Source organism: Schistocerca cancellata, chromosome 11 (assembly GCF_023864275.1).
Source record: "Schistocerca cancellata isolate TAMUIC-IGC-003103 chromosome 11, iqSchCanc2.1, whole genome shotgun sequence".
In the NCBI taxonomy this organism is placed as follows: Eukaryota; Metazoa; Arthropoda; class Insecta; order Orthoptera; family Acrididae; genus Schistocerca; species Schistocerca cancellata.
This window is the reverse complement of record NC_064636.1, coordinates 47,982,802-47,998,332: the sequence shown is the minus strand read 5'-3', so window position 1 is coordinate 47,998,332 and position 15,531 is coordinate 47,982,802. Positions and strand designations below refer to the sequence as shown.

Here is a 15,531-nt window from a genome sequence, read left to right as displayed (position 1 = left end):
CCATTGGAGCTCTGATTTCTCTTATTTTATTATGATGATTATTTCGCCCTACATAGGTGGATGTCAACAAAATATTTTCCATCGGAAGAGAAAGCTGGCAATCGAAATTTCGTAAACAGATCTCGTCGCAAAGAAAACCGTCTGTTTCAGTGACTGCCACACCAACTCTCGTCCATCATATCAGTGACACTCTCACCCATATTGCGCGATAACACGAAACGAACTGCCCTTCTTTGCACTTTTTCGCTGTCCTCCGCCAATCGTACCTGGTAAGGATCCCACACCGCGCAGCAATATTCCAGCAGAGGACGTACAAGTGTAATGTAGGCTCTCTTTGGGAGGTTTGTCGCATCTTCTAAGTTTTTGCCAACAAAGCGCAGTCTTTGTTTCGCATTTCCCACAATATTATCCATGTGGTCATTCCAATTTAAGTTGCTCCTAATTGTAATCCCTAGGTATTTAGTCGAATTGACAGCCCTTGGATTTGTGCGATTTATCGTATACCAAAAATTTAGCGGATTTCTCTTAGTACCCATGTCGATGACCTCCCACTTTTCTTTGGTGCCAACTGCCACTTCTCGCATCATAAAGAAATTCTCTCTAGATCATTTTGTAATTGGAATTAATCGTCTGATGATTTTACTAGACGGTAAATTACAGCATCATCTGCAAACAATCTAAGGGGGCAGCTCAGATCATCACCTAGATCATTTATGTAAATCAGGAACAGCGGAGGGCCTATGACACTACCTTGCGGAACACCGTATATGACTTCTATTCTACTCGATGATTTGCTGTCTATCAGTATCAACTGTGACATCGCTCCGAGGAAATCAAGATTCCAGTCACACAATAGAGACGATACTTCATATGTATCAAATTTGATTAATACTGGATGTATACGTGGACAAGGAAACAAATTCCCGGATTTCCCGCTTAAAAATACACTTTATCCCACGTGAAAACACTTTTTCCGTCTTAAGTGACAGTATATTTTCCCTCGGAAGTGCAAAAAATTATCAATCCTTTGAATGGTTATGGTTATGGTTTTGGACATGGGCGTAGAATTTCCTGGCACTTTAGAAAACGAAACTCAGGGAAAAAGTCACGTTTTGGAAATATCTTTGATGTGCAGCAACATGTACGTTGCGTATTTTCGTATTACCACAGCACACATTGGAATTTCACCAAACACCGCATGTTACTTTCCGAATCACTGAAATCTAAATTGCGATGCGCTTTTGTAACCCAGTCACAGCTCATGTCACGTGATCTCGCCAGCTCATGACAGCGAGTATTCAGAGCATAGGGCGCGTGATGTAGTCAGCCAATAGCAACATCCCTGTTAAGGAGCGGTAAGACACAAGTTAAGGGTTTACATTAATATACATAGTGTTGCTACAAGGAAAGCAAAGCTTCCACATATAATATTGGTCACTAAGGTTAATAAGATGCGAGAGAAGCTAGTCTTTCGATATAATGTTGATTTTTGCGCATGTGACACTTTACGATACATCACACAAATGTGGCAGCAAAATTTTTAATACTGACATAAATGTCTGATCTTCAGGGTTCGAAATTCTTGTAAATGGCTTGTCATCAAAGACTTGATTTTTAAATGGAGTGAAACACACTGTGATTTAAGAGTTTCATGGTACATCCTCGCGCATAGTCCAACTTACGTTAAAGGATATTTACTTTGAAAGTAACGCTTTTCAAACCAGCATTCGTAATATTTTTCCACGACCTGCTGGAAACAGGTTCGTTCCGGCAGCTGCCGGAGAGCGCCAGGTAAGAGACGCCCCGAGCTTGCGCAGCTAACATGACGTAGGGAGCCCGTATGTACGTACATGTAAAACATTAAAAGATCTTACATTACGTTGTAAAAGCAGTAAGACGTCACAGGGTACTCCAAGAGATCAGAACTTCGTGAACCATACTAAAATGTGCACATTTAAACTGCAACTTAAAGCGCACATTCGTATGTCCAGATTCAGATGTAAATTTTCTTGGAGTACCAGTACTGCATTATCTCATGTTTGGTTCATTATTATGGCATAATGCCATACATGCTAGGAAATGAAAACTTGCACTTGAAATGCAGCGACCAGTTGAAACTAGCCAGTACTGTGGAATTAAAAATTTCTTTTCAAATACATTGGATGCCTCTGCAGAAAAGGTTAATAAAAGCCAAATTTCTTTAGCAAACAGACAAAAATAACTTCATTGTTCTGCAAGGCAATTTAGTGCTTGACTGTCAGAAACTTGGAAATAAAATAAAGTCTGAAACTAATAACGTATATCAGCCTTCAGTAATTATGTGAATTTATTTTAATTCACTTGATACCTCCCGGGCCGGCCGAAGTGGCCGTGCGGTTCTAGGCGCTGCAGTCTGGAACCACGAGACCTCTACGGTCGCAGGTTCGAATCCTGCCTCGGGCATGGATATGTGTGATGTCCTTAGGTTAGTTAGATTTAACTAGTTCTAAGTTCTAGGGGACTAATGACCTTAGAAGTTGAGTCCCATAGTGCTCAGAGCCATTTTTGATAACTCCCGGCCAAAGATATCCGTTTTGCTTTCATTTGACGCGAGAGTAAACGAAGGAGAAACAGCAAAATCACTGAACGTTAACACGGGTCACGTGGAGACTACCCACTATAATTCATACTTCTCTGCGCGTCAGCCTCGGATCTACGATATTTGCAAACCGGGTCAATACTAAAAAAAATCGAATTTTCAAAATTACCCTATGTGCATCTTGTAAAACACATCATTCTGAAAAATTTGAAACAAAAACATACGTGTTCGAGAAAATATAAGACATGTCATTTGGCCTTAAGTGTGCCGAAGTGCAGTGCCACGCCTCTTCACGCAGCGTTCTCTTACTGCACTGCACGTCACTGCACTTCGCACTGGAACTCAAGTGAGTATTTTGTAACGGATGCCATCGAACTACATTCAGGACAGCGAAAATTAAAATGTCCTTTGATTTTAAACAAAATAACCTTGCAATTAATACTGGATGGAATTATTTGTAACCGGAAGAAGAAGAACTCTTCAGAAAATTTGGATTCTTTATTGCCTAATAGCTAATAACTTTCTGTTCTGGGTGACAAAATGAAATATAGGATACACAAAACCAGATAAGACAAGAGACAAGCAAGACTACAGATTTCTTCAATCCTTGCGTTCTTTTCTCACTAATCTTGCTGTAGCTTTACATGCCGTGCTTTCCTTTCTGCGAAAGAATCTGTTACCTCATCAAAATTCGTCAAATGTTTTGCTACATGAAAAATCGAAATGTCATTGTCTAATACTCAAAAAGCTTTTAATACAAATAGTACCAAAGACTGGTGTGGTTTCTCGATCTCATTACGTCTATTGTCACTGTTTGCAGGACGAAAGAAAATAGGCCTTTGTAATATTGCAGCAACTGTAACACACACCAAACGAGCGACATTGTTTTGGTAATAACGGTCATTTTTATAATACGGCAGAATATAACTCGCCAATTACCAATATTAAACGCCTGTTTGGCCTACTACAAGCAAAAGGCTTTATGTTAGGAAAAAGTTTCATCTTTCATTCATAAGCTCCAGTTTCTTAAGCATGAGCTCGAAAAGTAGAAAAGTAGTAGTACCAAATTTTTGTATAAATTTGGAACCGCCCCGTTTCTTCTCCTTCCTCGTTCTAACAAAATCTTCTCATCCCTAATTCTGTAACTATTCCTATCATTGTCAAAGCTCATTCTCCAGTTAACTCTACTAACTCTTCCAGAATCACCGGTTTAGTAATTATCCAGCGATTATTCTCCGGTTAGGCGTTATTACGTGTTCGTACAACGCGTTTTCCGCGCTACTCCCAGAATGGAACTTAAGCGGCTGCTATCCAGGAAATGTACAACTTGCCCTCTAGTTTAGCGACCTGGTCAAAAACTTTCTGTCAAACTTTAATTTTCTTTGATACAGCGACAAGATAATACGTTAATATTTCTTATCTGTTATTCTTGTTAGTCGTTCATTTCCACTCTGGTAGTCTGAATCTATGGACGTGGCTATTCGCTCATCATCTGCATACCAGTCAGTCACACACACATACTACATTCACCTGTGCAGCTTTATTCCACTCCGCTCGTGTACGTGTACATCTACATCTACATCTACATTCATACTCCGCAAGCCACCTGACGGTGTGTGGCGGAGGGTACCTTCAGTACCTCTATCGGTTCTCCCTTCTATTCCAGTCTCGTATTGTTCGTGGAAAGAAGGATTGTCGGTATGCCTCTGTGTGGGTTCTAGTCTCTCTGATTTTATCCTCATGGTCTCTTCGCGAGATATACGTAGGAGGGAGCAATATACTGCTTGACTCTTCGGTGAAGGTATGTTCTCGAAACTTCAATAAAAGCCCGTACCGAGCTACTGAGCGTCTCTCCTGCAGAGTCTTCCACTGGAGTTTATCTATCATCTCCGTAACGCTTTCGCGATTACTAAATCGCCCCGTCCCCTTTTGTCTGCACGAAAGTTTATTTCCAGATGCGACTAGGATTCCCCTGGCAGGTACATCACGTACACTATGCACGCATTCAAAAATCAACTTACGATTCATTCAGAAATCAACTTAGAATGTGATCCAAAATGTTCAAAAATCAACAGCGATGAGCTTCAAACTCTTTTGAATAATCGATAGACCAATGTGCACTAGATGCTAGGTGCTTTGTGAAACAAGGTTATTTTCCCTCAACACTACGAATTTGCCCCCTCCCCCCCCCCCTCACCACCGAAATTGGCACCCGGTTCAGATACTCTGGTTTGCTGCGTGCAGAACCAACAGCGACATTCCTCTTTCCAGAAGTGGAAGAAGCTACTACTCAGAAGCGACTCAATTGCGCATGCGCGTGATTCCGCTCGTAACTGCTTAAATGAATCTAATTTAAACAGTTGTGACTTAACGCTCATCGGAGGTAATTTGTTGTTACGAAGCACTGCATTGTCTTCCTACAGCCTTTCACACATTTTGCTGTTGGCAGACGCTTCTATGAGCACTGTGTTTTGTTTATATATGAAGCATTTCCTTCGCAATTTAAATTTCATTCCCTCGTTCATATTTTGTTGCTGCAGTATTATTCTGCAGTAGCGGGATACAGTAATGTCCTTTGTTAGAGTATCGGTTATTACCAGTCAAAATGACAAAAAATTAACTGAAAAGTACATCAATGAAAATCTCCCGGGATTCTAGAAAATTCCCGTTTTTCCCAGTTTTCTTGCGGATGAAAAAATTCCTGGGTCTTTCCGGGATCTTCCGGGCCGTATACACCATGTAATAGTCTCTTGTTAGGAATGGTATCAAAACCCTTCTGGAAATCTAGGAATATGGAATCGATCTTAGATCCCTTGTCGACAGCACTCATTACTTCATGGGAATAAAGAGCTAGCTGTGTTTCACACGAACAATATTTTCTGAATCCGTGTTGGTTATCTATCAATAAGTCATTTTCTTCAAGGTGAGTCATAATGTTCGAGTACAGTATATTCTCCAAAATCCTACTGCAAATTGAGGTCGGTAATATGTGTCTGTAATTCAATAGGTTACTCCTATTTCCTTTCTTGAGTATTTGTGTAACCTGTGCTACTTTCCAGTCTTTAGGAACAGACCTTTCGTCAAGTGAACGGTTATATATGATTGCTAAGAAAGGCACTATTGTGTCTGCATACTCTGAAAGGAACCTGATTCGTATTCCATCTGGACGAGAAGACTTGCCTTTCTTAAGTGATTTGAGTTGTTTCACAACACCTAAAATATATAATTTTTCGTGAAGGAATTAAGGAAAACTGTATTTAGTAACTCCGGTTTAGTGGCACCATCATCATTGAGGAAACTGCTGTTGGATATATATAAAACTGAAGTATAAAATGGTCCATACTTGATACTGAAATCCACAGGCTATGAAGTCATCTTGCAAATGTATCAGTTCACTGTGAGATGTCAATATATTTTTCAGTAGGACCAACTATCTTTGCCCACGTCAGTTGCTCATTTCTGAAAGTAGAAGTTAACTATGCCATGGAATTATGCAAAACTTCTCCTCGGTGAACCAAACCCACTACTCATGACACCTTGTGACCTCCATCATCCATCAGTTTGTTTACGAGTGACGATCCATACAGTGCTGTACGCATCTCCACTCAGCCACACCCACAGCATTTCTCACTTCTCGAGAGCAGATACCTCAACCATTAGACCAGCTGATGCGTTTGCTGGCGTAGATGGAATTACCATTGTGGATGATGTTTTTTACCCATGGTTTGCAAACACTACCACCAGAGGTTCTCATGTACATCCTGTGCAGTAGGGTAACATCTACCGATTCGATTTCCCTTTTGCTACTCTTCCCACAAGTCCCCCGGGATAAACTCTAGTGCAAGTGGCGATGAGACACTGAGCCAGAAGTGGAGGTGTGCTGAGGCAGCCTACTGCTCAAGGAGACTGCCTGCAATAAGCGGCAAATCTGGGATCCCGTTCCAGTGCGGCACGGATTTCCAATAGTCACTACAGATGTAACTCACTACGGAACCATTTAAGGAATATTCGAATTACATTTTAAGACATACCCAAAACAAGCTGTATCCTCATACCGGTACTAAATGTTAACTTTGTAATTATTACTTTTATTTCTGTTTACCTTTCTTTCGTCATTTCTTCCTGAGTGTCTTCAATAACTTATATCTACAACCATTCACATAAGTTTTGTTGAGTGGAATTGTGTGAAACATCCCGTTTGCATACCCATTTAATTCAGAATCAATTTGTAAGACACACAATCATCACTAAAAACAAAATCTAGATTCAACACATCAATATATAAAGAATCTTTGGAAATGGGTATGATTTGTATGTGACACTTCCTACGTAACTACAGTTGAGTGACTGAACTGAACTTAATTCTCACGGCAAATACAGAGAACGAGAAATCTTCTGCATATGTGCTCAGTCTTCAAAATATCATAGCCAAAAAAGTGAGAAATAAGTAATGTTTAATGGCAACTGTAATCTCTACCCAAAAACTGAAGGAATCTGTTTTTTATTTTATTTACTATATTGGCTGGTTAATGCCAAAATAAGCAGTACTGTGAGGGTAAGACTTGGGCACGTGTGGCAACACAACTCACCGGAAGCGAGAGACGGCTGCGTCATCAGGTGGAGGGGTGTGTCGGGCAGACGTGGGAGGCGCAGCTGCAGCAGGAGTCCGGCTGTGGCCGCTGTGGGGTTGACTGTCAGAGTTGGGGGTGGACCCGCCCCCTGTGGCGGCCGGCGAGCTGCACAGAGAAACACTGTGTGGGTGGGCGTGTTCACACAGGGGCTCACAACAGGCGGTGCAGCTGAGGGACTGTCCACTGGGGCAACAGAACACACAGTGCCAACAACACCAGCCTGTCACTTAACGTGACTGTGCCACCAATTAACTGGTCTTTTTCTGCACTACTTCTGCTATATTCCCCAATGGCATAGCTTAAGATGCAAAACAACAAATTGTTCACAATGAAGCACAAAGCAAATCCCAAACATAAGGGCCAACAATTTTGCTGCCCTGACAGAACAACTATCAGACACAATTTAGAAGCAGTTAAAGTCAACTGGCTGCTAGTTTTGGTTGTGAGGTGATCTGAAAACTGATATATGGATGCTGAATTATATCACTGGAGGAAGAGAGAGAGAGAGAGAGAGAGAGAGAGAGAAACTGATAAGTTGGGGTATCAACTTACTGTTGAAACTATATGGTCATGGATATGCAGGCGCTCTTATGTGAAGCCCGAGGGAATGAAGAAGATGGACAAGAATTACAAGAGCTATGCTATAAAAGTTATCGAGAGTATATTCAAAATTTGCATTTCAGTAAAGCAAATAGAACTGTATATATGCATGTATTGTCTCCACAATTCGATTCATTGAAAAGACAGCAGTGGTGATGTGTTTCATAAACAACAATTTTCGTGTTGAGCAGTTTGCAGTAGAGGCCACCATTAAAAGAAAAAAACGGATTACGCAGTGTATGCAATTTTATCTGATGGACAATGTTTACTACTTGCGAAGTAACCTGTAGTCTATTGAATATGGATTTTTTTTTTAATTTAAAAAGAAACAAAATAGACTTGTATGGAGCATATGTATCCGAGAGACAGAGGCAACAAATGATAGCTGGATGAAAACGTCATATCAATACTGACGTTGTGGGAGATATGTCGTACACCTGTAGGTGGACAGCGAATATAATCTGCTGTATCCCCGTAGCAGGAAACCTGATAGGATTCCCTGGACGACCTCTGGTAACGCCACATGGAACTTCAAAAAAGACAGAGGGAGGGGGGGGGGGGCAGAGATTTCCTGTCTGCTTTGTAAAAGGGAATGCACGGAAAAAATTCGGGGTGATAGCTGAACAGAGACGAGAAGGAAATGTGATTGTAAGGCACAGCCTTAGGTGTGACAATGTTACTGTGCTGGCTGGATTATTCTCTTCTTGTTTGCCCCCAGTGTGCATGAGTAGCCCCAGCGCTCATAGCTCCTGCTTTACTGGATATCTCAGTGAGTCATACCCTGCTCTTTGGTGCCAATCACCTAGGGGTAGCGTCTTTTTTAGTTATAAAAAAAATCCTCAGTCCCAGGTTTGAACCTCACAATTGCTTAAATTTTGAATACGAACCATCAGCATTGGTGTCTGAAGACTTCCAGCATCAGGTGTCACCCTCTTTCAGCCAACAGCTTTTCCAAAGAGGGCGGAGGGGCCGACAGAGGTCCAGGGTACTCTGTTTCCCTTGAGGTCTGAAACTGCTCCTAAATGAGGAAGAATTGGCAATAATCAACAACGTTAGTATAAAGAAGGCAATGTAAATCACTGCTTAAAGATACATAACGTGCATCAACATGACATGTGGTATGTGATTCAATAAGAGCCATAACGGTCTCTCCATTGGCAAAAGACTAGTCCCCCATTCAAACTCCAGGCGAGGTGGCCCAAGAGGGAGGTGACCACGAGAAAAAGGTTGAGTAACCAACGAAAGGATAACATTCTATGATTCGGGAGCTGGAAAGTGAGGAGTTCGAATGTGGTTGGGAGCCAGAAAATAAGAAACGGATTTCTGGTCACATGAGAATAGGGTAGTAGCAACAGCAGTAGGATTGAGTATCAATAGAAAGGCAGGGCAGAAAGTGAGTATAGATATGTTCTCGTGAGAATCAAAAGCAAACCAAAAACATGCATAGTTCAGGTATACATCATGACGTCGCAAGTTGAAGGTGGAGAGAGAGAAAAAGTGAGGATATTGAACAGGTAATTCAGTACTATGTAATAGTCATGGAGGGACTGAAACGCGATCGTAGGGGAAGGAGTGGAAGAAAGGGTTACACGAGAATATGTACTTGATAATAGGAATAGGAGAGAAGAAAGTCTAGTTAAGTTCTACAGTAAATTTATCGTAGTAATAGCTGGTATAGTCTGTTCAAAAATCACTAGACGAGGAGGTATACTTGGAAAAGGACCGAAATATGGGAGGTTTAAAGTCACACCATATTATTGTCAGGCAAACATTTTGAAATCAGATACTGGACTGTAAAGCATACCCAGGAGTAGATATAGAGTCATAACAATTTAGGACTGATTAAGAGTAGGCTCAATTTTACGAGACTCGTCAGTAGCAATCGATGTACAAAGAAGTGCAATACAATAGTACTAAGGAAAGAAGAGATGAGATTTATGTTCTCTGAGGCTACAGGTACTGCAATAATAAGCAGCTCAATAGGTAGTTCAGTTGAAGAGGAATGGATATCTTTAAAAACGACAGTAAGAGAACTTGGAAAGAAAAACGTAGGTACAAAGAAGCTAACTGCGAAGAAACCATGGAAAACATAAGAAATCCTTCAGTTGATCAATCGAAGATGTAAGTTCAAAAATATTCAGAAAAATTCAGTAATAGAGAAATATGTCACTTAAGGATGAAATGAGTAGGAAGTGCAGAGAAGCTAAGGTGAATTGGCTGAACGAAAAATGTGAAGAAATCAAAGAAGAAATGATTCTTGGGAGAACTGACGCAGCATATAGAAAAGTCAAAGCAATCTTCCACGGAATTAGAGGCAAGCGTCGTAACATTAAGAGCACAATGGGAATTCGTGTGTTAAATACAGAGGCGAGATCGGATAGTTGGAAAGAGTACACTGAAGGCCTCTCTGATTGGAGCAACTTGTCCGATGGTGTGACAGAAGAACAAGCAGGAGTCGGTATGGAAAATATTGGTAATTAAAATCAGATTTTAAAAGTGCTTTGGAAAATTTAAGATCAAAGAAGGCATAAGGTATAGACAACATTCAATCAGAAGTTCTAAAATCATTGGGGGAGGTGGCAAAAGGTCTATTCTCACTGTTGTGTAGAATGTATGAGTCTGGCAATATACAATCTGACTTTGAGAGAAATATAATCATCACGATTTGGGAGACTGCAAGAACAGAGAAGCGTGAGAATTATCGCACAATCAGCTTAACAACTCAAGCATCCCAGTTGCTAAGAAGGATAATACACAGGAGAACGGAAAAGAAAACTGAAGTTGCGTAACGTTCATAAGATTTGTGGTCCTGGCGAAAGCGTTCGGCAATATCAAATGTTGCAAGATGTTTGATATTCTGAGAAAAATACGGGTAAGCCAGAGGAGAAGTCGAGTAATTTGCAATATGTACAAGAGGCAAGAAGGTAAAATAAGAGTGGAAGACCAAGAACGAAGCACTCGGGTTAAAAAGGGTGTCAGACAGAGATGTAATCTTTCGCCTCTACTGTTCAATCTATATACCGAAGAAGCGATGACGGAAATAATGGAAAGATTGAAGTGGAATTAAAAGTCAAGGTGAAATGACGCAAGATTTGCTGATGACTGATTCCCTCAGTGACAGTGAAGAAGAATTACAGGGTTTGCTGAATGGAATGAACAGTCTGAGAAGTACAGAATATGGAATCAGAGTAAATCAGAGAAAGGCAAAATTGATAGAAGCAGAAGAAGTGAAAACAGCGAGAGACTTAGCATCGTGACTGATGATCAGTAATTAGATCAAGTTAAGACGTTACGCAACGTAGGCAGCAAAGAAACCCAAGACGAACAAAGCAAGGGCGACGTCAAATTCACACTCTCACTGCCAAAAAGGGAATCGTGCTTACCTGGCTTCTGCTGGTGGATCACCGAGCATTCTGCTGACTTCAATGACTTCTTGTGGGTACTCGAGCACAGCGTCCGCCCAGCCCCGCGTGGCCATCACCTGCGGGTGGTCCTTTATGAAGGTGACGGCAGCCCTGGTGGCGTCCGGGCACGAGTGCCTCACTGCCGTGACGGCCGTCGCCGCTGCGGTCTCGACGGCCAACTGCGAGATCAGCTGCCGCTCGCAGGCAGCCTTCAGGGCCGACAAGCCGTACTTGTCGGCTGCTGAGAGCAGCTGGGGGGCCGTGTCGGTTAGCTGGGGGGCCTGCAGGGTATACGTGTAGGCCACCAGGAGCCTCAGCACCGGGCCCTCCACGCCGTCGATGCTCACCTGGCCGCAGCTGGCCTCCAGCATGCCGTGCGCGAACATCGCTGCGAACACGGGGCTCGCGGCTGCCAACACGGCCCTGTGAGCCGCCACCCTCGTCTCGCCCGCCACCAGCGTCACCAGGGCGCCGTCACCCCCGTCTAGCAGGGCGGCCAGGGCCTCGGTTGTGGTGTTCTGAACCTCCGTAACTGCCGACATGGTGGGTGGTCCTGAAACACAGTACCAGTGAGCAGCCCTCCCACTGCACCCTCAACACTTGTACGAGGCGCATGCACACCTGTATGAAACAACAGCTGTGAAAGTGTTCTACACCCTATATCAATTGCAACGTCACCAGTTTCCTTAAAATGACAAGGGTCCGTACTGCTTCGCGATCACCTAAGGTTTGTAACTACCACTGCAATGCTACGATACACTGCTTTCACCTTCTAAAAATGTTATCGGTATCAGTCAAAAGAGGGTTTATTTATATCATAGCAAAAAAATTGCTAAAGCAAGAAACTTCTTTCAGCCCTAAAGTTACAGGACTTATATTTAAATCCAAGCTAGTGGCAGCTCTGAGAAAAATTTTCTTCCTCCTTATCTCAGGTTCCTCAGATCCGAGACACCTCATCAGAAGCAATGTACATGTAATGCAGAAATCGGTTTCCTCGGTGAATGTCTCAGGGTAGGCACGGTTAAACTTGACCGGCCGCCTTGACCGAGTGGTTCTAGGCGCTTCAATCCGGAACCGCGCTCCTGCTACGGTCGCAGGTTAGAATCCTGCCTCGGGCATGGGTGTGTATGATGTCCTTAGGTTACTTAGGTTTAAGTAGTTCTATTGGACTGATGACCTCCGATGTCAAGTCCCATAGTGCTCAGAGCCATTTGAACCATTTTTGATTAATCTTGAAACCCAGATGCCTCTCCTATTCCACGAAACCTTAATGTTTTATTGACTGCTGTACAGATTTCCATGTAAATTCGTCTCAAAAACATTTCACACAATAGAATGCCCCGTGAGTAGCTGCTGCTGTAATGAGGTACTATTCCCTTAAAGCGGGCAAAGTAGGAATGCTGACGAGACGGACAGGTTTATGTTTCACGGTTTATGTTTCCATCTAGGATCATACACTGAAGCGCCAAAGAACCTGGTATAGACTTGCGTATTGAAATACAGAGATACGCAGTCAGAAAACGGCGCTTCGATCGGCAACTTGTATGTAACACAAGTGTGTGGCGCAGTTGTTGGATCGGTTACTGATGCTACAACGGCAGGTTACGAACATTTAAGTGTGTTTGAGCGTGGTGTTATAGTTGGCGCACGAGCAATGGAATACAGCATCTCCGAGGTGGCGGTGAAGTGGGAATATTGCCGTACGTCCATTTCACGAGTGTACGTCGAATATTAGGAATCCAGTAAAACATCAAATCTCCGACATCTTTGCACCGGAAAAAGATCCTGCAGGAACGGGACGAACGACGACCGAAGAGAATCGTTGAAGGTGACAGAAGTGCAACCCTTCGGCAAATTGCAGCAGATATCATTGCTGGGGCATTAACAAGTATCAGCATGTGAAACGTTCAGTGAAACATCATCCATACGGGCTTTCGGAAAACTTTTGTGACTGCACGACACAAAGCCTCAGGCCTCGCTTGAGTCCGTCAGCACCGACAGTGGACTGTTGATGACTGGAAACACGTTGTCTGGTCGGACGAGCGTCGTTTGAAGCTGGCGGAAAGTCTGTAATGTTGCGGGGTGAGTGCAGTTGGAGTGATATGGGACCCCTTATACGTCTAGATGCGACTCTCGAGGCATGACACGTACGTAACCATCCCCTCTGATCTCCTGCATCCATTCGTGTCCATTCCGCATTCCGACTGACTTTGGCAATTCCAATAAGGCGGTGCGACTGCCACACGTCCAGAATTGCTACAGAGTGGGTCCAGGAACGCTATTGTGAGTTTAGACACTTCCACTGGTCTCCAAACTCCCCAGACATTAATATTATAGAGCTTATCCGGGATGCCTTGCAACGTGCTGTTCAGAAGAGATCTCCACTTCCTCGTACTCTTACAGATTTAAGGACAGCCCTGCACGATTCTTGGTGCCAATTCTCTCCAGCACTACCTCAGACATTAGTCGAGTCCATGCCTCACCCTGTCGCTTCACTCCTGCGTGCTTGTGGAGGCGGCACACAATATTAGGCGGGTGTACCAGTTTCTCTGGGTCTTCAGTGTAACAAGACCAACATATATTACTCCTACTTTTGAAGCGCTGGTAGGTTAGCATAGGCAAAGCTGCGAAACTGAATTACCGATTATCTGTTAGCTTTTTTCACAGTTGTGTCGCGTGAGCTGTCCTGCGATGCAGTTTGAGGAATCTGCACGGAACACAGTAAATAACATGAGAGGAATTATTTGATCTCTGAGTAACAGTGACAGCAACGTCCTCTGAGCTTATCCTGCTCGGGGCAGACACTGCAAGTGGGTCTGCTACTTAAGTGAAGGACATTTTTCGATTGAAAAGTATACGATTTATGCTTTATTTCAAGCATCTGTCCATGTTGATAACTCTATGCTTGCAACAATTTGTGACTGTGACGTCTTCCAGCGGCAGCAAAATCGTTTTTTGCAATTTTTAAAGGAGAAAGACATTGTCGAAGAGAAAAGTCGTGTAACACAGCCTCTACTCACCTCGGACTCGGGGAGAAGTGACGTCACGGAGTGGGCTCAGCACGCAGAACGCTGGTGCAGCAGTGTGGGGCGGACAGCCTGCCCGCCGCTTATATGGCCGGCGGCGGGTGACGTCACTGCCTGTCTGCTGCTGCACGCGTCACCGACGGCTGGTGATGGCCCGTATCAGGCGATCCCTAATCTAAAGTGCGCCGAGTCGTCGGGCTTATATTGTACAGCCAGCCTCCTGTTGCCGAGTGACGCCCCTGACCCTGGGAAATCGAAAATTTGGACACCGGTTCCCAGAATGAGATTTTCACTCTGCAGCGGAGTGTGCGCTGATATGAAACTTCCTGGCAGATTAAAACTGTGTGCCCGACCGAGACTCGAACTCGGGACCTTTGCCTTTCGCGAAAGGCAAAGGTCCCGAGTTCGAGTTTTGGACACGGGTTCTTTGTCCGATTGAAACTTGGGACATCCTAAGAGATAACTTTCCACACAGTCTGTGTCTGAACAGACTCAAACAGTTTATTTTTGCATTGTCTGTAGGACAGCTGCGGTTGTACTTCTGATGGTTGCAAGTCAGTTCTCTTTGATTCCAATGAATAGTCGGAAGTGAAATCCACACAGCAGGCATATTCTCCACAAAAAATACACGTTGTGTTTTTGGACCTTCACACTGGTGCAGGGCCCAATTTCAGCCGGAACGCGTTCCGACACCTCCCAGAGACCTTTTTTTTTTCCTTTTACAGTTCAGCACCGGAGATTTGAAATAGTACGCGTGTATTAAATCACAACGTAACGATAAGTTACAAGTTACAAGTGAACGTCACAATGGGACACCAACGTGATGTGATGGGCAGGAGGTACTGCGTGTGTGTGTGTGTGTGTGTGTGTGTGTGTGTGTGTGTGTGTCTGTGTACGCACGTACAGTACACCCAAGATACGTTGAGTATCTTGTTGTTGTGATCGGTACATATCGCCTTTTATTTACGACTGCCTACAACCTCAGCGGTGTAGTAGCAAAGCGACGTCTCATGTTATGTGTGTCAATGACAAATAAATAATGTAAGCCGTTTTTGAATGTCAACGTCTGTACAATGTGCTTTCACGACATCAATTTATTGCGTGACGTAATTTATGTCATAACTACTAATAAAATGTCCGTATGGAGCACGCATGACTAAAAGTTGGCAGCCTTTCGAGACGATACGTCCCTTTGTCCACAGAACTCTTGACCTTTAAGCTCCCACAGGGGGCAAATGTCAACTCCCAATGTAGAACGGAGGTGTATATGTCTGACCCGTAAGTCTATCTGT

The 15,531-nt window shown here is 43.3% G+C and overlaps 1 protein-coding gene across 1 annotated transcript; it reads right to left on the bottom strand.

Moving 5' to 3' along the window:
- Window positions 1-7,139: 7,139 nt before the first annotated feature.
- Window positions 7,140-14,299, bottom strand: LOC126108171 (speckle-type POZ protein-like). Its single transcript, XM_049913413.1, has 3 exons — window positions 14,234-14,299; window positions 11,193-11,766; window positions 7,140-7,314 (listed from the first exon to the last, which is right to left on the bottom strand). Exons 2-3 carry the CDS (start codon window positions 11,753-11,755, stop codon window positions 7,164-7,166), a joined length of 714 nt encoding a protein of 237 aa, XP_049769370.1. The 5' UTR covers window positions 11,756-11,766; window positions 14,234-14,299; the 3' UTR covers window positions 7,140-7,163.
- Between the last annotated feature and the right edge of the window lie 1,232 nt (window positions 14,300-15,531).